Source organism: Crocodylus siamensis, chromosome 4, assembly GCF_052110815.1.
Source record: "Crocodylus siamensis isolate JL-2025a chromosome 4, ASM5211081v1, whole genome shotgun sequence".
Lineage (NCBI taxonomy): Eukaryota > Metazoa > Chordata > Crocodylia > Crocodylidae > Crocodylus > Crocodylus siamensis.
The window spans coordinates 139684786-139706596 of NC_143398.1; the positions used below are offsets into that span (position 1 = coordinate 139684786).

General features: G+C 47.4%; 1 protein-coding gene across 5 annotated transcripts in view; it reads right to left on the bottom strand.

Moving 5' to 3' along the window:
- TEAD4 (TEA domain transcription factor 4) overlaps positions 1–21811 on the bottom strand; it is an 84518-nt gene that overhangs the window by 3918 nt on the left and 58789 nt on the right. For 4 of the 5 annotated variants that reach the window (XM_090043947.1, XM_090043944.1, XM_090043946.1 and 1 more), the window contains 4 exons: positions 21580–21710; positions 19754–19927; positions 5716–5856; positions 3551–3703 (listed from right to left, as the gene is read on the bottom strand). In XM_090043947.1, coding sequence (XP_089900073.1) covers positions 3551–3703; positions 5716–5856; positions 19754–19927; positions 21580–21710 — 599 coding nt within the window. The remainder of the gene's footprint in view (positions 1–3550; positions 3704–5715; positions 5857–19753; positions 19928–21579; positions 21711–21811) is intronic. The other variant, XM_090043948.1, reaches the window with a different exon arrangement.

The following is a 21811-nucleotide window of genomic DNA, read 5'->3' on the forward strand; positions in this document are numbered from 1 at the left end:
CTATTTCCATTTCATGGACAACTCTTCAAAAGGCTCTGAGATGCAATTTACACATACAGCACTAAAGGCCCTGCTACACTTCCAAATTAAAGCTGGATAGAAACCAGCTATAGAATTGTTACGTGTTTTTAAGCACTAACTTTGTAGCTGGCTGGCTCTTTTATGGAACTATAATTACTGTGCACATTGGGCTGGTCTAAATTTATTGTGCAAGTAACCAATTAATAGGGGTGCACTGATAAAGATTTTCTTGGCCGATACTGATAGCTGATTATTAATCAGCCATATCAGCATACCTTTCCGATAGCCAATTTACAGGAATGCAGCCTGGCAGCTTGGAGAGCAGCACCCTGCAGGTAAGTTCTGTGGAGGGAGAATGTGCACAGGGGATGGAAGGGGCATGTGGGAGGCAGACTGAGATCCCCATGGTGAGGGAAGGAGTGGGGGCTGGGACAGGCCCAACTGGGACGGTGAATAGGACCCCAAGGCCAGGAGCAGGATGAAGCCATGGGCAGTTTGTCCAGGGGGTTCAGGGAGGCGGGGCAGCTCCCTGCCACTGCGTGCACCCCTGGGGGAAGGCATGGGGGCATGTGCCCCCTCTGGAATTTATGCACAGGGTGGAGGTGAGCTGCCCGCTGTGGGCTCAGGCCCAGGATCAGCACCAGCCTCTTCCTGGTGGTGGGGGGGGGGAGCTGAGCAGGAGGAGGGCAGGTTCCACTGCTGTTCAGCAGGCAGGGGATGTGCAGCCAGTGCGGGGCTCTTGAGGGAAAGGCAGCAGAGCAGAAAGCCCTGAGTAGAGGCAGCACTAGGAAGGGGGCTCAGGGGGGCTATAGCCACTCCAAAAGTCCCCCAGTAGCCACCCCTCCCAGTGCTGCTGCTGCTGTTTGCCCTACTTCTGCCCACTCTGAGCCCAGCCCAGCCCCAGCCCCTCCCCCCTCAGGTAGAGGCTTGGCACTGCTCCTGGCCCTGAGCCCACAGTGGGCAGCCTGCCTCCACCTTGTGCACAAAATCCGGGGGGGGCGCATACCCCCTATGCCTCCCCCAGGAGTGTGCACAGCGGCAGGGAGCCACCCTTCTTCCCCTGCACCCCCTGGACAAGATGCCTGCACCTTCTTCCTGATCCCAGCCTCAGGGTCCCATTCACTGCCCTGACTGGGCAGCACCTGCCCCACTCCCTCTCTCACTGTAGGGACCTAGATCTGTCCCCCACACACTCCTTCTCTCCCCCCAAGCCCCTTCCCCCACAACAGGCTTACTTTCAGGTCACTGCTCTCTGAGCTGCTGGGCTGCATTCCTGGCTGTGTGCATATGTGCAACTGCACGCATGCAAATGGAATTTACTGGTGCCATTATTGGCTACACCACCAAAAAAAGCCAATACCTCATAATTTTTATTTTCCTTTTATAGGTACTGATCCGATATGTGACCAATATATTGAGTGCACTTATACTAGTTAATTGTGTGATATAAGTACTTTGCACTTGCAGCTGGTCTTCCTTTCCACATGTGGCTGGTCTAAATTTATTGTGCGATTAACTAGTTAACTGTGTAATATATGTAATATGTAGCAGGGAGCCTAAATGATACTAACTCTGGGGTGGCATGTGGACATCTTTGTCTCATGCATGGCTTAAACATTTCAGGGACCTGTAATGGGGCTCCCCACCCCATTACTGAAGAGGAGAGAGAGTCAGGGTTACAGTCAGCTGGCTCCAGGTCCTGGGAGGGACTAGCAGGGATGGAGAGCCCTTTAAGATGGTTGCTTGCCCAGATGCAGACAGTGCATTCAGACCATGACTCAGACCTGGGGCAGAAGTGGTGGATCAGGTAACTGAGAGAGGGTTGCAGGTTTTGGGAGAAGGGGTTGTAAGCTTCCTAAGGCCAGGACCACGGCTGTGAAGAGAGGCTGAGTCTGACCTGCCAGAGCAGAGGAACCCCAGTCTGTGTGTGTGGCGGGAGAGACAGAGAGAGAGAATGGGATTTGGTCTGTATGGCCAGACCCTGGGAAGGCTGAAAGGAAGCCTCAGTAGTACCAGACATCAAAGTCATGTTCCTTTTGTTGTATGCTTAAATCATCATCCCTGTGGTGACAGACCCAGGCTGGGGGCAAATTTTGGATTTGACAGCAGTCAGCTTATACCTGAGTTAAGTTTAAATTGGAGGACAGAGTAGTTGCGAGGGGAGCTTGGAGGCTGCAGGTAGTGCCTAAGAGTGTGTTGCTATCATTGCTGGAGAACCTGAGTCTGCACAAATAGACTGTGGGTACGGGCCCAGGCTCCAGAAGGGAGGGAAGCAGAAGGAGGGCCCCAAAGACTGAGGACACGAGCCCAGAGCCTGCAAGGACAAGGCTGGAGCCTTGGGTCCTGGAACAGTAGACCACGGGTGGAGGGATCTTAGTCATAGTTAAGTGGGCCACGGCCAGGGGGCTGCAGCTCAGACAGGGATCTAAGACGGGGGTGGGCAATTATTTTGGCTGAAGGGGCATTTAACAAGTTTTGGTGATCTGTGGAGGGCCAAAGTGTCCCGCCTCCTGGTTGCCATCTTGGGACCTGACATTCTGCCCCAACCCCTGGTCATTGCCACTGGAAGTCCCTTCCCTCCCCCCAGAAGTGCTCCATTTGGGAAGGGGGTTTCCCATCTTGGAACTGAAAAATAAAAAAATTATATGCTAAAAATCAAACATCCAGAATAACGCATTTTAATTTTATTTAAAAACACATTTTTGTTCTGATTTGTGTGTGTTTGTGTGGTGCATGTAGAGGTGGTTGCATAATACCTCAAAATGAAGTCTTACTCTTGTATATTGTGCGGGTGTGGGGGCTAAGTGGGATATGGAGATTGTCTCTGCTCCTGTCACTGCCAATGCTAAGCTGCTTCGTAAGGCAGCGGTGGCAGCACAGAGGAGCCACAGGGCAGCCCAGCACGGGCTCCAGGCAGCTGCGGCAGGGAGCACTGGGCAGCAGTGAGGGGGACAGGCTGCTTTTCCCCTCTGTACTGAGCAAGAGTTTCTGCCCAGACAGTGCTGCTACTGCTGCTGTTTAGCATGAGCAGGTGAGTCCAGAGCAGGCCCAGGGCATGCCGGGTTGGGGCTGTGGCATGGGTCCCCACTGGTACCATGGGGCTGGGGCCAGTGGCGGTGGCAGATGGAAGAAGCTGCTGCCACCTGGTCTGCCTGGAAAGCCACTCCAGCCCTGCTGCATGCCCTGGGGGTGGCAGGATGTGCCATAGCGAGAGAGTGACTGGACCAGGCAGGACCGAGGGACCAACCACAGGCCGGATAAAGCCCCTCTGCAGGCCAGATCAGTCTCGTGGACTGTATTTGGCCACTCCTGAAGTAAATCCCCTGACTTTTAGGGGCAGCCTCCCAGTCCAACTAAAATATATCAAGGCATAATAGGCGAGGTGGCGGGGTGGACCCCCTTAGTGATCCAAATGGGGAAGAGAAGGGGAGGATCCAGGCAGCTACTAGGGGGGTTGATAAGATGCAGCCCCTCCCCCTCTGGGCTTCAACATGCTACAGCACCAATAAACAGCAATTCAGTGGCCCACCTGTAAGATAGTGAAGTTTTCCAGCACGCTGTTCATCATGTATTTCTCTGGGAGATGTTTGAGTTTGTGGATGAAATTAATCATGTACTCGCAGAGCGGGGAGCGGTGGATGCGATAGGAATAGTGTCCATTCTCATAGCGGGCATACTCCGTCTGCAAGATAAAACAGAAGAGATGCTTGAAAGATTACAACTCTTCATTAACATGACTAATAATTAGTAACAGCAGAGTTGCCCGTTTGCGTTTTCCAGTCGCTTTACTGCCACTGAGCTCGTGAATCATTTTTTAAAATAATCCACTCTAAAGAAGCTCTTCTAGAACTTCCCAAAGTCCCCCAGCTTTAATTATTTAGTGAGTGTGTGAAATTTCTCTCTACACTAGTAGTAACCAAAGTTTGCTGTGTAACAAGCACCTGTCATCTGAAGGCTTCAAGGTGCTTTCCAGGTAATTTCATAGATTCCATAGACATTAGGGCTGGAAGGGACCTTGGAAGATCATCGAGTCCAGCCCTCCGCCCAAAGGGCAGGAAGTCAGCTGGGGTCATAGGATCCCAGCAAGATAAGCATCCAATTTGCTTGTAATAACTAACTACACCTCCCCACACCTTTGTGAGAGAGGACAATATCACCGTCTCTATTTTACAGATGGGAAAAACTGAAGCACTTAGCACTTGAGTGACTTTCCTGATATGACACAAGGAAATAATGGTATATCTGGGAATATGCACCTCACATCCCAGTCCAATTCTTGCCTCTCCCACACCTCACTGCTGCATGCTACTCTGTGAGTATGAAACTTTTGGGGTGCTCTTTACTTTCACATGTTAACCACTTTACTTTCACACATTAAAATGTAGACCCTCCCCTTCCTCCCCCCACAGCTGAAGCATCAAGGGATTTTTGTCACCTTCCCTTTTTGAGTCCCAGGAGGCTTCTAGCGACTTCAAGCCCATGAACAGTGAAATGGCCCTCAGCCACAAAGACCTGCTTTGTCCTTCAGCTGGCATTTAAAGAAGAATTATAGGGAAAAGCAGCTCTTACCACACCTTGAAAAAGACATAGTGTTCCCCTTCTCTAAACTTGCTGTTCTGTGGGAGTAGTAGGGATGGAAGTTCCTGTCTAACCACACTGCTGAATGTATAGCATTATCTGGCAAGTCACATTCAAAAGGTTTGTCTTCAATAAATCCCAGGAATAAAGATTTCATAGACATTAGGGCTGGAGGGGACCCCGCAAGATTATCAGGTCCAGCCCCCTGCCCAAGGGACAAGAAGTCAGTTGGGGGTCAGATCACCCCAGCAAGATAAGCATCCAAGTGTTTCTTAAAGGTATCCAGAGTAGGCGCTTGCACCACTTCTGGGGGGAGTCTGTTCCAGACTCTGAAGACTCAGACGGTAAAGAAGTTTTTCTTTATATCCAGTCTAAAATGATCTTCCAGCAGTTTGTGACCATTAGACCTTGTCTTCCCTTGGGGTGCCCAGGTGAATAGATGTTCTCCCCAGTTCCTGATACACACCCCTTATATCCTTATAGGCTGCCACCAGGTCACCCCTGACCCTTTGCTTCTCCAGCACAAAAACAATGTTGTGCTCTCTGCTGTTCAAAACTGCCCTGGAAGTCACCTAAGCATAAATCAAACTTAGTGCTTCTAGACCTTCGCAGTTAAAAACTCCCGAGTCAGGCCACTGTCATGGTTTATGGGCCTAAAAATCATGGCTTTAGAGGAGAATAATAGTAGTATGCATGAGAGTCTTCCCATTTACCTCATGGTTTCTGAGTCTGGATATGTCAGGTTTGTCAGGTTTTCTCTGCACCAGTGAGAACTGGAAACTTATAAAACACCAAGAGCTAAGGTCCACATCATCACATGGCCCCAAGAGCTGGTGTTTTAAGTGAATAGCAACTACTGCAAAGAGCTGCAATGAATTCATGTGAGATCACTATGCTGCGGGCTGGATCAGGCCCATCCTTGAGCATCTGATACCACAGCACTAGACCACTGTTTCCTGATTGTCAAAACTCTTCCTGTCCATCACCCTGATGAAGGCCAGTGGCTACAGCTTGCCATCAGATTCATGCAAGTGGTATTTGTGAGAAGCTGAGCAATAGGCAAAATGTGACTCCAGAGTGCTCTGCATTCAGTTCTCAGCAGCTTCTGGCACCTACCTCCACTTTCTCTACCACCTGCTTTCCGAAGGAGCACACTTTAGTGGAGCAGGTAATGATCATATTTTCTGGGCTCTCGTATTGGCTGGAAACGCCATAGAAAGATCTGGATTCATCTTCAATGTTGGTGTTCAAATCAGCCTGCAGCCAAAAGAATAATAATAATAAAAAGATTAGAACAGTAGACTATTAACACACAGAACATTTATTTTGGAGCCTGAGCAGCAACTACCAGAGGGGTATCCTTGAACCCATGAGTTTGGGGCAGTAGAGGGGGTAAGTGGCTGAAATGTTAGAGTTTAGCATATACACCTGAAAGAAGTCACTTTGGGGCTGGGGTTTGCATGTACACCTGGTAGATAAGGCTTTATAAAGGTATGATGAAGCTGTTTGCTGCTATATCTGAAAGGGGGAGTCTGCATTGAAGGGGGAGTGCCTGGGGTGAACAGGAAGGCCTTTCTGTTAGCCACACAGCTGCCTGCCAGGGCAGGCTGCCTCAGTGAGGAGGAAGGTCAAGGGTTTAAGAATCATAATAAAGCATTCTGCTGGGGAGGATGGGGAAAGAGAGGAATACTTTATGGGTAGGGGCAGGGGACAGTGAAGGGACCAGGCAGTGCTTAGATACCATAGTATGGGGCCCAGTCTAAGAATCCAGACAGAGAGACGGGAATGTTCTGAGAGACCCGAATCACTGGCCATGGTTGATCAAGTCCAGTCCCAAGCCACGTTTTCAAAGTAGGCTGCATAAAGTTCAGAGCTTGGTATATAAGCACACATTAAAGTACTGGAAACAGACCCTTTCCTTGTTTAAACCAGGCTCTCGAGGCTAAAAATGTGGCCCTCTCTTTTCCACCAGAGGTCGCCCTATCCTCATATTATATCTTTAGCAGAGCAAGGAAAAGTTTCCCCATGCTTTGAAAAAAAACAAAGTATTAGAAAAAGACACTTGGCTTATTCCCTTTAATGCAAAAAGCAGACCACGGGTGTCGAGTTCTTGATGCAAGCAGGTGCTAATTCACCAGACATGGAGCAGCGTTACTTTTCTTCCCGTTCTTATGGGCTCGTTTGATCTGATTTACCTCCCTCTGTAAAAGGGAAACAGGAAATTCTGCTTCCCGTACAACTGACGCTATACGGTCTGTAGCACAATAAGGACCAAGTTGCTACCATTAAATATCCATTTAGCATGGCTTCCCTGACCAGCACTGACCAGAGATTTTTATCCAAACTCCTGGTTTGCAAGTATGTCTAGCTGTGCAGAGGCTCACCACTCAGAGCACCTACCAGGTGGTTTTGAAAAGAAAAGAAAATCGTTCTCCCTATCAGTTAATGAAGATGGGACTGCAGGGTGGAATATGACTTAGTACTATAGCGCAGACAAAAGGATATGGAAACAAAGAGTCCCAACTGCGTAACAGCAGGGAGCACTGGCCGTGCTGGTTGGTCTGGAAGCTAGAGACCCAGCGGGAACAAGCTGTTCTCTTCGCATATCCAACAGCCTCACTATAAAATTCTCTCCCTTCATCACATACAAGTCCTACCTCTCCCCTACCATGACAGATTACAGGCATTTTTCTCTGAAGCCTCTGGCAGGACATGGTAGTAGTGTCTCTGTCACCTTTCCTGGGGTGTTAAGCATTTAGCTTTTGAATCAGTAGCTTATGAGAGTGAGTTGGCTGGGTCAGTCAGGAACTCTGCTAATAGGCAAGTGACCAACAGCTCCTATCCAGTGCTGGAGTCATCACCCCAGAAAAATTCATCTCTTTGCCAGTAGCAATACTAACAACATTAGCAGGAAAGGCAACCATATAAAAATGTACAATGTTGCAATTCAATCTAATTTCCCCAGCTGTTAACTAGCTGCTTCAGGCACACAGAGGGCAAGGAGCAGGAGAAGGAAATACAATAAACTTTATCACCATTTATTTTACAAGTCCAATTCCATTTCCCACTTGGCATGTCATCTCCATCCCTTAAACTCTGCTGTTCCTCTCTGCCTTTGCACAGGCAAATAACATGCTGTATGCAATGGGCATGTGAGGATTTCTGCCGTGAGCAAAACCATTGAACTCTATTAGAGAAAGGATGCCACTTAAAAGCTGAGCCAGTAGGCCAATGAAATTCAATCACCACCAGTGACCCAGGGCACAAGCTCTGGGGACCACAGAAAAGACAGGTATAAGTTAGGCCTGCCTGACAGTGACCAAACGAAATAGTCTCATTTCATACAGCTTTTACCAAAACTCTAGACAAATGTAGCATCTTTAAATAGTTATTCATCCTTATGGATGGATACATATTTGCATTTCATTGTTAGAATGGGCCATCTTTTTCTCTCTCTGAGGGATTCATATTTTATGGGAGGCAGTACCATATCTCCAAGGTATAGGGCAGATCTTCAGCAAAGGATTTTACCTCCACTGGCTTCAATAGAGTTAAGTCAATTTATGCTATTGGAGGATTTGCCCCCACATGTTTTAATGTGCATCTACACTCATTCAAGAGGATACACTTCCCATGGGAAAACCAAGGTTATGAAGCTGAAGAGTAATTTCTTATTGTGATGTCTCACCAGTTGTTTCTAAGTGTATATCCACACTGCAACTGAGAGGGGTGACAGTAGCACAGGTAGGCACACCTGGGCTAAATTTTATCTAGTTCGCTTAGGAAATAATAGCAATGAAGACATGGCATGGGCTGGCATCCAAATCATGTGTCCAGGGCTCCAGCAGACTTGTCCAACCTATGCAAAAGCTATTGTTACCCATGCTAACAAGATGAAGTAATTCCTATTCAACCTACAGGAGTATATCTGTCTGGTGCAGACATATCCTCAGAGAGTAACACTTGTAGTAGTTCTCTAGTGAAAGGAGTTTACTGTTGTTGTTTAAGAATGACTGTTATCCATCTATGTAGCTAATCTATATTGTACATCTGTATTGTACATCTGATCCATCCTCAAAATGTCTTAATATAGACAGACCATTTATTTTTCCAAACGCTTCATGTACTATGCTTACTTTGGAATAAAGCCCAGCTGTTTTTTTCATGAACAAGAACATGTACACAGATTATGACCCCAGTGCTGCAAAGTCTTTGTGACTTTACAAAAGAGTGCTCCCACTGAGCAGGGAGAACAAAGGCACAGACCCTATGTACGTGCTGCTTGAAGCTATCGCTGATGATGGCTCTGCAACATACAGGAGGGAAAAGGCAACATTCAGAAATAAAACACAAAACTAGATGATTCCAATAAGCTCTCCTTTAGAAAATTAAGAAGCATTTTGTCCAGACACTATGAGGGAAAATTCTATTAACAGGTATTGCAATTCATATGGAAAACAAATTCAATCATTAAGAAGTGAAGCAAAAGGTTTGTAGCCTAATCTGAGTGCAGTGTTCAACACAGTCTTAACAGAGAGGTCACTACAGATGCCTCCATAATTTGGCAACTCTCCTACTGAAAGATCAGGGCTCAGAATTTCACACCTAGTTAATCACTATTAAACTATTTGGCACCAGGAAAATTTATGTTAATACTGTTCCAATTAAGCAGTTATTATCTTTCATTGACATTAAGCCAAATCACTTTTCTGGGAGTCATCCTAATATACCATGTCCCAACAAATTAACGGAATGTGAGTTAATGATGTTTTATGTTTATACAGCATTTCTCATTCAATGGACTTTCCATGTCATGGCTGGGTTTTCAAGCATGCCTTAGGGAGGGAGGCACCCAACTCCTATCTCAAGCCAAAGGGGGTTGGGCACCTCTTTGAAAATCCCAGCCCATAAATACAGAGCACACCATGGAATTTCAGCAACTTCTAGGATGGGAAGCAACAGCCAACTCAGAGAAAGTGTTGAACAGGATAGTGAGGGAGGGAAAGAAATCCTGGAGGATGACAAGACGATGAAACTCTACCACATGCCATGGCTCTTGAACAGCCAGCAAGATCCTCAGGCCTTAAGATAAGTTCTGAAAACACTTTCTGAACAGCTAGCTTGACCACAGGTTATAGGCTCAACGCAGAAATTACTAGTAAAGTTCTGAGGACCTGTGTTATACAGTTCTTAAAACACAATGATACAACACTCGGGAAACAGCAGTGGATTCAGTCTCTTTGCTTTGAGGAGAATGCCTCAGAGCAGTGTGAATCAGAGTCTCTGGGAACAGTAAAGATTTCAAGTCTGATATAATGATTTGGACTGCTGCCACAGCACCACCCCCCCACACACACACATGACAGTCTTCTCTTGGCACCCAAGCCAGCAAAGTCTCCCTGTCAGCATGGCAGCCCTGCTGCCCCTGGCGGTTTCCTCTCTCATTTTAATTTTCAACCAGTTTCCTTCTGTATGGAAAAGCCTTATGCCAACCTCCCCCTCTGCCCTCCCTTCCTTTCCACCCTTGCTTACCCATCACATGGATCTCCTACCCTAAGCCCTATACCAGGCTTAGGGGAGAGATTTGTTTCATGCTATGTAGAGCTTTCTGTCCTCTAAACTGCAGGGAATTATACTAATTAGTACTTAGAGCTAATTCATTTCACAGCAATTTAGTTGATAAGTATTAATATCCTCACTTTATTGAGGGGAAGGAGGCAGGCAGGAATGAGGAGAGGCTGGCTCACAACTGTGCTGCAAAGGAGCATCAGATCTGGTGCCTTGGCTCCCTGTTCTTTACTCAAGGCACTATTCCTTGTGCTTAAGAGGTGTAAGACTTGAGAGCTTCGTGGGCTGAGATCATCAGATCAAGGGGAAGAAAATGGGAGTGAGGTGCCTAAATAACTGTAAGGACCCAAGCCTCAGAGTCTGCTAGCTCATTTGAAAAAGGCAGCTAATATGCAACTTTATACATCAGCCTAGCAGAGACTTGGGTTCTTCTTGTGAGCTGCTACTTTCAGGCTTGGATTCTCATTCAACCTCTGCAGTCCAAGGTGGCAAAGACCTGCCCAAAAGGACAAGTTTCTGCTCTTATCTCCCAACTGAGCGAGTTTGACATTGGAGGGCTGGCATCCCTGTTTTGTCCAGCTTGGAGACAAAGAGTCAACATGTCTCTGCTACCCGAGGAAGAGGTGGCCTGTGAGTCAAGTGTCAGAACCTTCTGGGGCCGTGGTTCTCAACCTTTTTAGACTCAACACACCCTCAGAAAATGCCAGTCCTTAGTTTTCACTTGTTTTCTGACTACAGAAAAAATAAAGCAATTCCTCTGTTGCAAAGAACTTCAAAACACCACATTAGGTCAGAATGTTTTTAACACTACGGATTCCTATTTGAAATCTCTGGGTTTATCTTGTGAATCATGGCTGACACCTAACAGTGCTAATATTGTGTGACAACCCACAGCACCCTTGAAAGGTTCTCAAGGAACCCAGCATGCCATTGCATACTCCTGATTGAGAATTGTTGCTCTCTCTCAAGGCAAGGAATAGGACTTTGAAGAGGACCCAAGGTTCAGCAAGGAGCTGGTGCAGAACATGGAACCCTAGCATGATAGCCTACCACTGACCCATCCCACACAGAAAGCATGTGGCTGTGTGCCATATCAGTTGCAGCCCCCCAGCTGAACTTCAATGAAGGTCCCATGCCAAACTACGGTCAAGCCTGGAGAGCAGGAAACTTGGCTTATCACAGCCATATTAGAGAAGGGAAGGAGTTTCTTGGCTTGCTGGAGAGGGCAAAGATGAGTCCAGTGAGATCACAAGCCTGGGTCACTTTGACAATCAGAGGACAAATATGCAAACACCTCAGCACTCTTCCCTCTGCCAGCAAACTATTTCTATGCTTCCAAATGCTCAGGGAAAGCAGCCTGGTTGAAGAAGGTGCCATTTCTTATGCAACAGCAGAAGTACTTTTGCTGAGATTCCTTAGCATAGGGAAACTTCACTGGGTCCTGTCAGATGACCTCTCAGGAAAAAGGTGCTAATGCCATAAAAATCTCCACTCCTAATGGCTGCCTCAGTAGAAGAGCCAAGGACAGAATGGATGTGGAGACTAGATTACCGTCTTTTCCCCTCAAGGCAATTTCTGCCAGATCAGGGATTAAGGCATGCTTGTAGGTGAGCAGTCAGCCTGGCTGCTGCTTATTCCATATTGGTTCTGTGGATAAATGGCCGATTGCAGTCTCCTGCCCTGGCCTGCAGGCTCTTTTTCAAGTATCTGATTCATTTAATGGAAAGAAAGCACTGAATGATTCAATTGGGCCCTAAAGCTTTTCTGTTGCTGAGGTGAAAAGATTATTACACGTATTCATCATCAGCTCAGGAGAAGCCGCCTCGGCAATTCCCCAGATATACCTAGCTTGGAACCAAACAGCTTTGTGCACTGGTAATTAACCTGTGGGTGGCAGCAAGGGGACACCTTGGCAGATGGCTGGTTGGACAGTATTGGGCTTTAGCTGCCCACCTCAAATTCCACACTGCTCTCTCATTTCATTCCACGTCCCACCCATATGAACCCGTCCCCAGACCCACACAACAAGCTTTAAGACATAAGCGCTCCATTCCAGTGGCGTGCAAAGCCCTGAGAACCCCCTCTCCGCAGGCTATTAATAAACCTGCGTGTAGGAGGAGGTTCACTGGGAGAGCCGAGGAACAGGTGCGAGGGCTAAAGTTACGCTGGAACAGAGAAGGGCTGCTGCTGCTCATGTGTTGAGAGGCTAGTGTCATGTTCATTGTCGTGTACTGGAACGCACTCCCAGCATGGAGAAATGTCACAGGGTTTTCCTCCACAATTGGTCAATTCAAGTCCAAGAGTTGGCTCATTGGACCTCAGTCTCCCACAGCTGAACTCACCAAAAGGGCATTGCTGGCACTGGCCACATTTTAAAACAAATACAGTTTTTTTTTAAACAAGCACTTCTCCTAGTGAATGCACCTGGACATCTCTCTATCATTGTGCTCAGCCATCACTGCCAATGACCAAAATTCCCACACTTGGGTATTTAAAATTAGGCATCTAGTCCACAAGAGATCATCTGGCAAGCTCTTTCGGCAAGTACTTTGGTTTCGACCAGGGGACCCACGTCCTTGTGTGAGATTCCAAGGTACTCATACAATGCAATACAGATAAATAATCATAATCTGGGATTTGATTTTCACAGGTGGTATGCATCTGGAACTACAATTTAAATTTAGCACCTCTGAAAAGCAAGCTACATATGCACATGCCTAAATATGGCTTTAACTGTTTAATGTCAGGCACTCGGCTGGAAAGTCTGTGTTGATATCTTGCTTCTAGATAGCACTTTTCAGTCCAAACTACAAACTATGTAATGGAGGAATTACCTTATCTACTTCTAAAAAGATGCCACTTCTGGAATTGAATACTGTGAACAAAAATTAGGATAAGGAATGAGAAAGTAGTACGTGCAGTAGAAAATGTGGAGGTTTGTAGTAAGGCTGGTAGAAATGTTGCCGTCGGAAGGTTTTTTACTAAAGGCCATAAAGGAGACTAATGTGGAATGTGGGGATCTTGGTCACAAAAAACTAACCGGATCAATGTCACTCCAACAACCACATACCAATGAGGCAACCAGAATTATTAGACTCCTCTATTAGACTAGACTTAGACTTCTGACCATGATCAGAAGACACCAAATCAAGTACTTAGGTGCTTGTTAAGCAAATCAAGGGAAGTGATTCTTCTGTTCTATTCAGTACTGGTGAGGACTCATCTGGAATACTGTGTCCAATTTTGGGCCCCATACTTCAAGGAGGACATGGACAGTTTGGAAAGAGTTCAGTGCAGGGCAACAACAATGATCAGGGGCCTGAGAAACAAGGCCTATGAGGACAGGCTGAAAGACCTAGGGTTATTAGTCTAGAGAGGAAAAGAATAGGGGGTGCAGGGGGAGAATTTGATAATAGTCTTCAAATATCTGAAGGCTGATTATAGAGAGGATGGAAGTGGGCTTTTCTCTGTGTCCATAAGAGACAGGAACAGTGGCTTCAAGCTGAAGCAGAGGAAATTTAGGCTGGAGATTAAGAGAAACTTTCTGACTGAGGTGCTCAAGTACTGGAACAGGCTATCTAGAGAGGCTGTGAAATCTCCATTCCTGAAAGTTTTCAAGAGCAAGTTGAACAGATGGCTGGGATGTTTTAGAAATGATCCTGCCTTGAGCAGGGGTCTGGACTAGATGACCTCATGAAGTCCCTTCCAGCTCTACTTCCCTACAATCCTATGACTGCAATCCAGATGAGTAAATGGAGGTACCTTAAGTCTACCTATATCCAAATCCATCCAGCATTCACTGAGCATGCCTAATGCTTGACTGACACTGATGGAACTGAGTTCAAAAAACAGTACAGCTTTTGGACAATTGCCTAATGATTCCAGGAAATGGAGACCAGGTTTTTAGGCCTTCCTGAGTCTGAGGGAACACAATCCCATATTTTCTACTTTCTAGAAGCATGTCCTACCCACTAGGCTGCAGAATTGTTGGGGAAAACTCTCCATTCCTCCTGTTGAAGTTGGGCCAGTTGGTAGCCAAGAGTGCAAGATACAGGAGCTAGAAGAACAAGGAAAAAAGTGAACCTGACTTAGGAACCTGGTTCCTAGCCAGAATGCAGGACATCCATCTAACCCAGGAGGTGCACAGCCCCACCAGGGGAGACGCCTTGTTGGACCTGGTGCTGGCCACTGGCGACGACCTGGTGAGGGGGCTGCGGGTGCTCGACCACCTGGGCGACAGCGATCATCACCCGCTGGAATTCACCATCCAGCGCAAGGTGGCACAGGCCTACAGCAAGGCAGCAGCCCTAGATTTCAGGAGGGTGGACTTCAAGGAGCTAAGGAGAATAAATAGTCAGGGAAGCACTGAGGTCCCAGAGGGGAGGGGAGCCAGGTGTCCAAGAAGAGTGGTCGCTCCTTAAGGAGACGATCCTCCAAGCGCAAAGGGAGGTAATCCCAAAACGGGTCAAAGGGAGCAGGAGGGCACAAAAGCCCCCATGGCTCACCAGAAGCATCTGAGAAAGTCTCCTAGCTAAAAGGGAGGCGCACACCCAATGGAAGGGAGAGGCCTTCACCAGGGAGGACTATAATGTGGTTGCTTGGGGATGCAGGGGGGCGGTCAGGAAGGCCAAAGTGGAGATGGAACTGGGACTAGCTTCCCAGATCAAGGACAACAAGAAGTCCTTTTTAAATACATAGGGGGCAAAAAGAAGGTTCTGGATAATGTGGGGCCCCTGCAGGACACGCTAGGAAATTTGGTCATTACACCAGATGACAAAGCCAACATATTTAATGATTTCTTTGCTTCCATTTTCCTGAGCAGGGACCGGAACAGCTACCCCACCCCGGGCCCCTCTTAGACCCCAGGGGAGGTGCACCTAGGCCAAGAGTTAGTGAGGAACTCATTAGGAAACTTCCGGAAGGACTGGTTGTATTCAAATCAGCTGATCCGGACGATCTCCACCCTCGAGTACTCAGGGAATTGGCGGAGGTCACTGCAGGACCCCTGGCACGGCTTTACGAGCACTCATGGTGCTCTGGTGTGGTGCCAGAGGACTGGAAGAGGGCCAATGTAGTTCCCATCTTCAAAAAGGGGAGGAAGGAGGACCTGGGAAACTATAGGCCTGTTAGTCTTACCTCGGATCCTGGGCAAGCTTTTTGAGAGAATTATTCTGGCACATGTCCATGAGGGGCCAGCAGGGGAGGTTATGCATAGGGGCAACCAACACAGGTTCATTAGAGGCAGGTCCTGTCAAATCAACCTGGTGGCCTTCTATGACCAGGTCACCAAATCCTTAGATGCAGGGGTAGCAGTGGATATAGTCTTCCTGGACTTTAGGAAGGCCTTCGACACTGTCTCTCACCCTGTTCTCATTAAGAAACTGGGGGACTGTGGTGTCAACACCTACACAGTCAAATGGGTCGCCAACTGGCTGGAGGGTCACACCCAGAGACTGGTGGTGGATGGGTCATTTTTGACCTGGAAGGATTCAGGCAGTGGGGTCCCCCAGGGCTCAGTCCTCAGGCCCTTACTGTTCAATATATTCATCATTGACTTGGACAAAGGGGTAAAAAGCACCCTGTTCAAATTTGCTGATGACACTAAGATGTGGGGGGATGTGGACACACTAGAAGGGAGGAATAGGCTGCAATCAGGCCTAGACAGGTTACAGGGGTGGGCGGGCGAGAACAGGATGGGATTCAACATCGACAAGTTCAAGGTGATGCACCTGCGGAGGAAGAACCAGCAGCATACCTACAGGCTGGGGAACTTCCTTCTCATCAGTGCAGAGGCAGAAAAGGATCTTGGAGCCATCACTGATGCCAAGATGAACATGGGCCGGCAGTGTGGGGATGCAGTCAGGAAGGCCAACCGTACCTTGTCATGCATCCACAGATGCATCTCAAGCAGGTCCAAGGAGGTGATCCTCCCCCTCTATGTAACACTGGTCAGGCCGCAGTTGGAGTACTACGTTCAGTTCTGGGCGCCGCACGTCAGGAGGGATGTGGACAACATGGACAGGGTCCAGAGGAGGCCACTTGCATGATCAGGGGGCAGCAGTGCAGGCCCTATGAGGACAGGCTATGGGACCTGAATCTGTTCAGCCTCCACAAGAGAAGGCTGAGGGGGGATCTAGTGGCCTGTTACAAACTAGTCAGAGGGGACCAGCAGGCATTGGGGGAGTCCCTGTTCCCCCAAGCACAAGGCTATAGAACAATTTCTATGAGGTGCTGGCATTGCATTTCTAAATATAAATTTGGGAGGAATATAGTCAATGTTTTGGGAGTTCGGACTTTCATCTAAGAACTATAGCCTTGTGCCCTCATTCTCTTCTATGGGCTGAGGCTCCCAGTGAAACCACACCACAGAGAATGAGATCACACAACTGCGGACTCCCATGATATACTGCTGTGCCTCAGAGGAAAAGTATGGTTAGGGAGCCAGCCTCACAGAGCAGAACAGTGGCATTAAGTGTGTGCAGTACACAACCCTGGAGGCACTATAGTTCCACTGCCAAATCAGTCTTTTGACTAAGTCACTTTTCATTAGAAAGTCTAAATTTATTCAGGGGGGAGGTCAGGATAAGCTCCTCCCTCCAGAACATCTTTTTTTTTGCCAGGCTGGTGCTAGTATGAAGCCATATAATGGTCATTTAGTCATGTAATGAAAATGAACAGCAACTCCATTGTGATCTCCTAAAAAATTATGGTACTATTGACAAGAGTTCTGTTATGCACCTGGACATAGGCAATCTGGCATAGTGGTTAGACACCCAAAGCACAGGTCCAGTCTAGGTTGGTTCTCAGGGATCTGGGTAGGGTCTGGTGTCAGAACTGGATTAGGAAGCTGTAACCAAAGCCAGGACAGGACAGGGTCTGAAACCAAAGCTGGAGACAGAGTAAACCAAGGTTTAACTGGGGTCAGAAACCAACAGTCAGAGTTGAAGGCTGAGCCTGAATCAAGAGCAGAGAACTGGAATCAGGAAACACCAAGCAGCACTGGCTCATCCTATCCTGTGGCGCAGGGGGCCCCCCTGCCCCCCTGCTGCCTGCATCATGCTGGTAAGTGTAAGCAGGCAGCTAGTAAACCTGGAAGGGGGTACGCAATAAGGAAAAGTTTGGAAGCCTCTACCCTAGGGTAAGTGTCCCAGTGCAGTTACTGACCCTAGTCAATGTCACTTAGCTTATTGTAAAATGACAGGATCACATCACAAAGATGGTGCCTGGAGGCCACTAATGGTTTGCTCTTGGGTGCACAGGGAAGCCAGCTCTGATGGAAGCCAACCCAAAGGGTCACACACCAAAAAAACCCAAAACCCACAAAGATAAAATCCCCTGGAGTTCAACACCATGCACAACCCACACAAGAACACAAGGGAACCAGGAAACCAAAATGATAAATCTAAGTGTCAGACTGGGGGCATCATTTTCATGAACATTGGTGGCATGTGGCAGATCGGCCGGGGGGGGGGGCGGACAGCAGAGTAGCAGATAGGGCAGGGAGCAGAAAGCAGGGCATCAGATCAGACGGTGGAAGGAGATTGGAATGGCAGTTAGGGAGGGCGCAGGGTTTAATTGGTAGCCTGCCAAAAAGATTGACTCCCACGGACACAGGGATTCTGAGGTGTCCCACATCCCATGACATGCCACATCAGTCATGTCTCAGACAAAATGTATGATCTGTATCAGCCCAAGCCTTGCGATTGTAGCAGTACAGAAGCAATCCCCTAGTCACCTTGGGTTAAATTCCTCCAATGCTGAGGCCCAATATGAGGCCTAGATACCACATAAGCCTTTCAAAATAAGTCTTAAATTGGATATAAGCAATGTTTGAGCCTTATTTATACATCTGAAGTAAAATACCGCAAGACCATGAATGCTATGGTTTCCACAAAGAAGCCCTTCATCCTCATTGTGCCATACCCTCCGATTAGAATGAACTTCTCCCCTGACGGTAGGGAGTCCAAGTCTTTCTCTGTTTCCCAGGCAATGTACCTCTGCCAGTTAGTCTGCTTGGCTTCAGGTGGCACCATGGGGAAGCATCTGCCTTGTGTCTTTCTGTGGGTTCTGTCCCAGGATCCTCAGATCATGTAGCAGCTATCAACCCCAGCCCTACTACCCTCCTGGTCTGCTTTTCCCAGGGCTGTTTCCCATTTTCTCCCATGTCAACCCAGCCCCACCCAAGATCCATTTCTAGTTCTCTCTTTACAGCTCTACAGATGGTCTTCACCCAGGCCTTGGTAAGGGGACAGCTGTGCAAACTAGCTGCTGCTCTCTCCCAGGTATATCCCTTCTCACTAGGGAATGGACCCACCTTCCATTCCTTGATTTGCCCTTCCCTGCAGGACTTGGTGCATTAAGAAAGCCTGATTTCATCTGAGGTGTAGCTCACATTCTGGGGAAACAGGACATGCCTCCAAAAAACATGTGTGAATGGGAAGCCCAACCAGTTGCAAGGCAGTTGCAAGGCACCTGAATCACATAACATGTTTCCAGCCAGCACAAGTCCATCTTATCCAAGAGTCAGTATTCCCAGAATGGCAGGAGAGCTCAGCATCAGTACATTTTAACTCTCTGCCCTCTCTCTTGAGACTGCCAATCAAGCAGCCAGTTAGTGTCAATTTACAATGAGTATGAGATAAGGAACTGCACTAATGCCAACAGCTCATTCCTTATAGTCTTCTTACCGACCTGGGTATGAATTGCAATTGGTCATGACAAAGTGAAAGGCTCCATATCCTGTTAGCCATCCAGCCCTGCCACTCAGCCATCCAGCCTTGCCGCTGCCCCAAACTGCCATTAATCTTAAACTTGTAACACCTATACCAATATCCTCCCTTCAAATTATCCTCATCTTCAAATTATCCTCCCTGTAGCTTGCAGCACAAATAAAATGGAGTTGTATAAACCTTTTACAAAGCCTCAGCTTGCCCAGGAAAAGCTACCCAGACAATGGGGTGAGTGGGATTTTGCCAGACTGATTCTTCAGCTTGCTGCCAATTTACCAGAAGTCAGTTTTTGGTAACACATTATCTGTAGAATCTGTTTTGAAGATGCAGGTTTCTAATCTTGCATTCTGGCTTTGTGCCTGTTGTAAATATCCACTCTTAAATAGATAGCACAAGGCACAGAAACAGCGAGATAGGGGAAAAAGAGAGAAAGACCATGGCTGGCTGGCTGCAAGTCATTGAACATTTACAGATAGGGAACAGATTATTTCAAGGAGAAACATTTCCCCCAAATTTTCCCTTACCCATCAATTATCACCCATTTGGCCTGAGCTGCTGACAACAAAGAAACTCCAAAATCATCAGCCAGTTACTTTTCGGATGAAGGCATCACACAGATAACTGCTTGCTCCAATCCAGAGTAACACTATATGGCTTTCTGCCTTTCAGAGGAGAACCCAGATGCCAACAGTGGTTGAATTAAGACTGTGGTCTCCCCTGAAATGGTGGCTGGAAGGTGGCAATCTTCCCATAAGAATTTCAGCAGCAACTAAACTACTAACAAGGCTATTGTTTGCATCACACAAAAGGAGGCACCTGGAGAGCAGGTGAGCTGCACAGGAGCTTTCATTTCTTACCCAGAACTTGACAAGGAAGAAGGCATTGGCTGGCCCCCTTTCAAAGAGCTCCTTCAGCCCCCCTTTCTTCTCGGGGAACTTGTCATAGATCTGCCGGATGTCCACTGCTTCGAGGTAGGGGTCATTGTAGCTGGGGCTGGACTGTCCGATGTGCACAAACAGGTGCTTGTTATACTGCAGAGAGAAAAGAGTGAGCAGTCTTGGTGCCACAGGATGACCCCCAGTACAGGTTTATCAAACAAGGACCTTTGTGGTAGAAAAGATGGGCCCACAACCTCTCAGCTGGGTCCCTTTAAACACAGATAACAGGGGTCATGGAGTCACACCAGGGAGCCCCCTGTGTGAAGGGCACAAAGATCACAAAGACAGCTAACATGACAGCGGTATGTACAATTCATAGAAAGGAAATCTCTTAGGAAAGTAGCAGATGATGCAGGAAGTGGCATTAGTGACTTCAGATTGTTTCCCCCACCTTTTTAAATTATTGTTCTAGTATTATGCTAAGAGATATTTTACAACTTTCTTTCAGAAGAGATGTAAAACTGGTGCCTGACTGCTTGAGACCACCAAAGACCCTAAAGTACTTTTCACAAGGGTGGAGGTATTAACACTGGCATCCCAGTAAAAAACAGCTCAGGCAACTATCTCCAGGCTACTAGGAGTACCCCCGTGCCCTGTGCCTTTGATGATGCAGAATTCTTTTTCACTGAACTGGTGTGCCGTACTGTTGTGCATGGCCCAAAAGGCAGAGACGCATGCAGAGAATGACTGACACCAAGGCACATAGCCAATAAGCTCTGAGGCCTCCTAGCAGATGAACCACAGCTTCAAGTCACAGACCACAGTGCTGTCCTGGCAAACCAGGTGACCACTCTGACTCAGCTTTTACATCTGAGAAATCCAGCTAGCTGCAATGCCCCTCACTCACACATGCTTTCCTTTATAGATGCAGATTGCACAGGGCTTTCCAAAGTGAGGTAAGTAACATTAGCCTCATTTTACAGGTAGCATAATCAAAGCACAATGGACCAGCTTCAACCGTAATGGGCCAGAACTCTGAGGGATATGGTGTGGCTCCCCAGGGCCTTTCCATCTTCCCAATCCTGTGGGTAATCAGCAGCCTATTTTGTCTCTTGCCAAATTACTGCAAGAGCTGCACGCACTAGCTGAAATGGCCCCACAAAGGCTCTTCCACCATTGCATGATTACGTGTGCCATGCACTCAGGTCACAACCCCTCCTACCCTGGTACACATCAAGAATGCTCACAACACCAGGCAAAAGCAGCCAGGGGCAAAAAGTGAAAATCAGTGATTCTCAGCCAAGGTACCATGGCACTTTGGGGTGCTTTAAGATTCTTTCAAGGGTGGTGTAGGGTGCCACACAATGTTAGCATTATTGAGTATACAAACATGATTCACAAGATAAACCCAGAGATTTCAAATATGAATCCATAGTGTTAAAAACATTCTGACCTGGTGTTGCCTTTTAGAAGCCATGCCTGGGAAATTTAGGAGGTAGTAAAAACCAAACCAGTGGTTCTCAACCTTGTTAGACTGAAGGCACCCCTCACTGGACTTAAGGGACCCCTTGGAAAATGCCTGCTCTTAGTTTTTCACTCATTTTTGACAGAAAAATAATAGAGCAATTCTTCTGTTACAAGGAACTCCAAAAGTCTGCAAGGAAATATGGAACAGTGCAGGAAACCAGGCATTTCAGTACACAGTTAAATGATTCTCTGCATGCTGAATAGAACATTAAGCGCAAACAAAAGATACCCAGAGACCAAAAAAGCCAAGTGCAGGGAGAGTGTGGCTTGTATCATACTGTGTCTTGGTCTTGTTGTTGTTCCAAGAATGCAGAAAATTCTAACATCCACAGTTTGGAGCTGGCAACCCTTCGTCCTTGCCACGGTGGAGCTGATGGTGACGGTGAGAGTCCAGCAGGAGACTCAAACACTGAAAGTCCAGGAATGATAACACGTTAGTAACACCTTGGCATTTAAGCAGCTTTCCCCATCACCTGCGGCTAGCCAATGATAGTCTTTTTTGGACTTCAG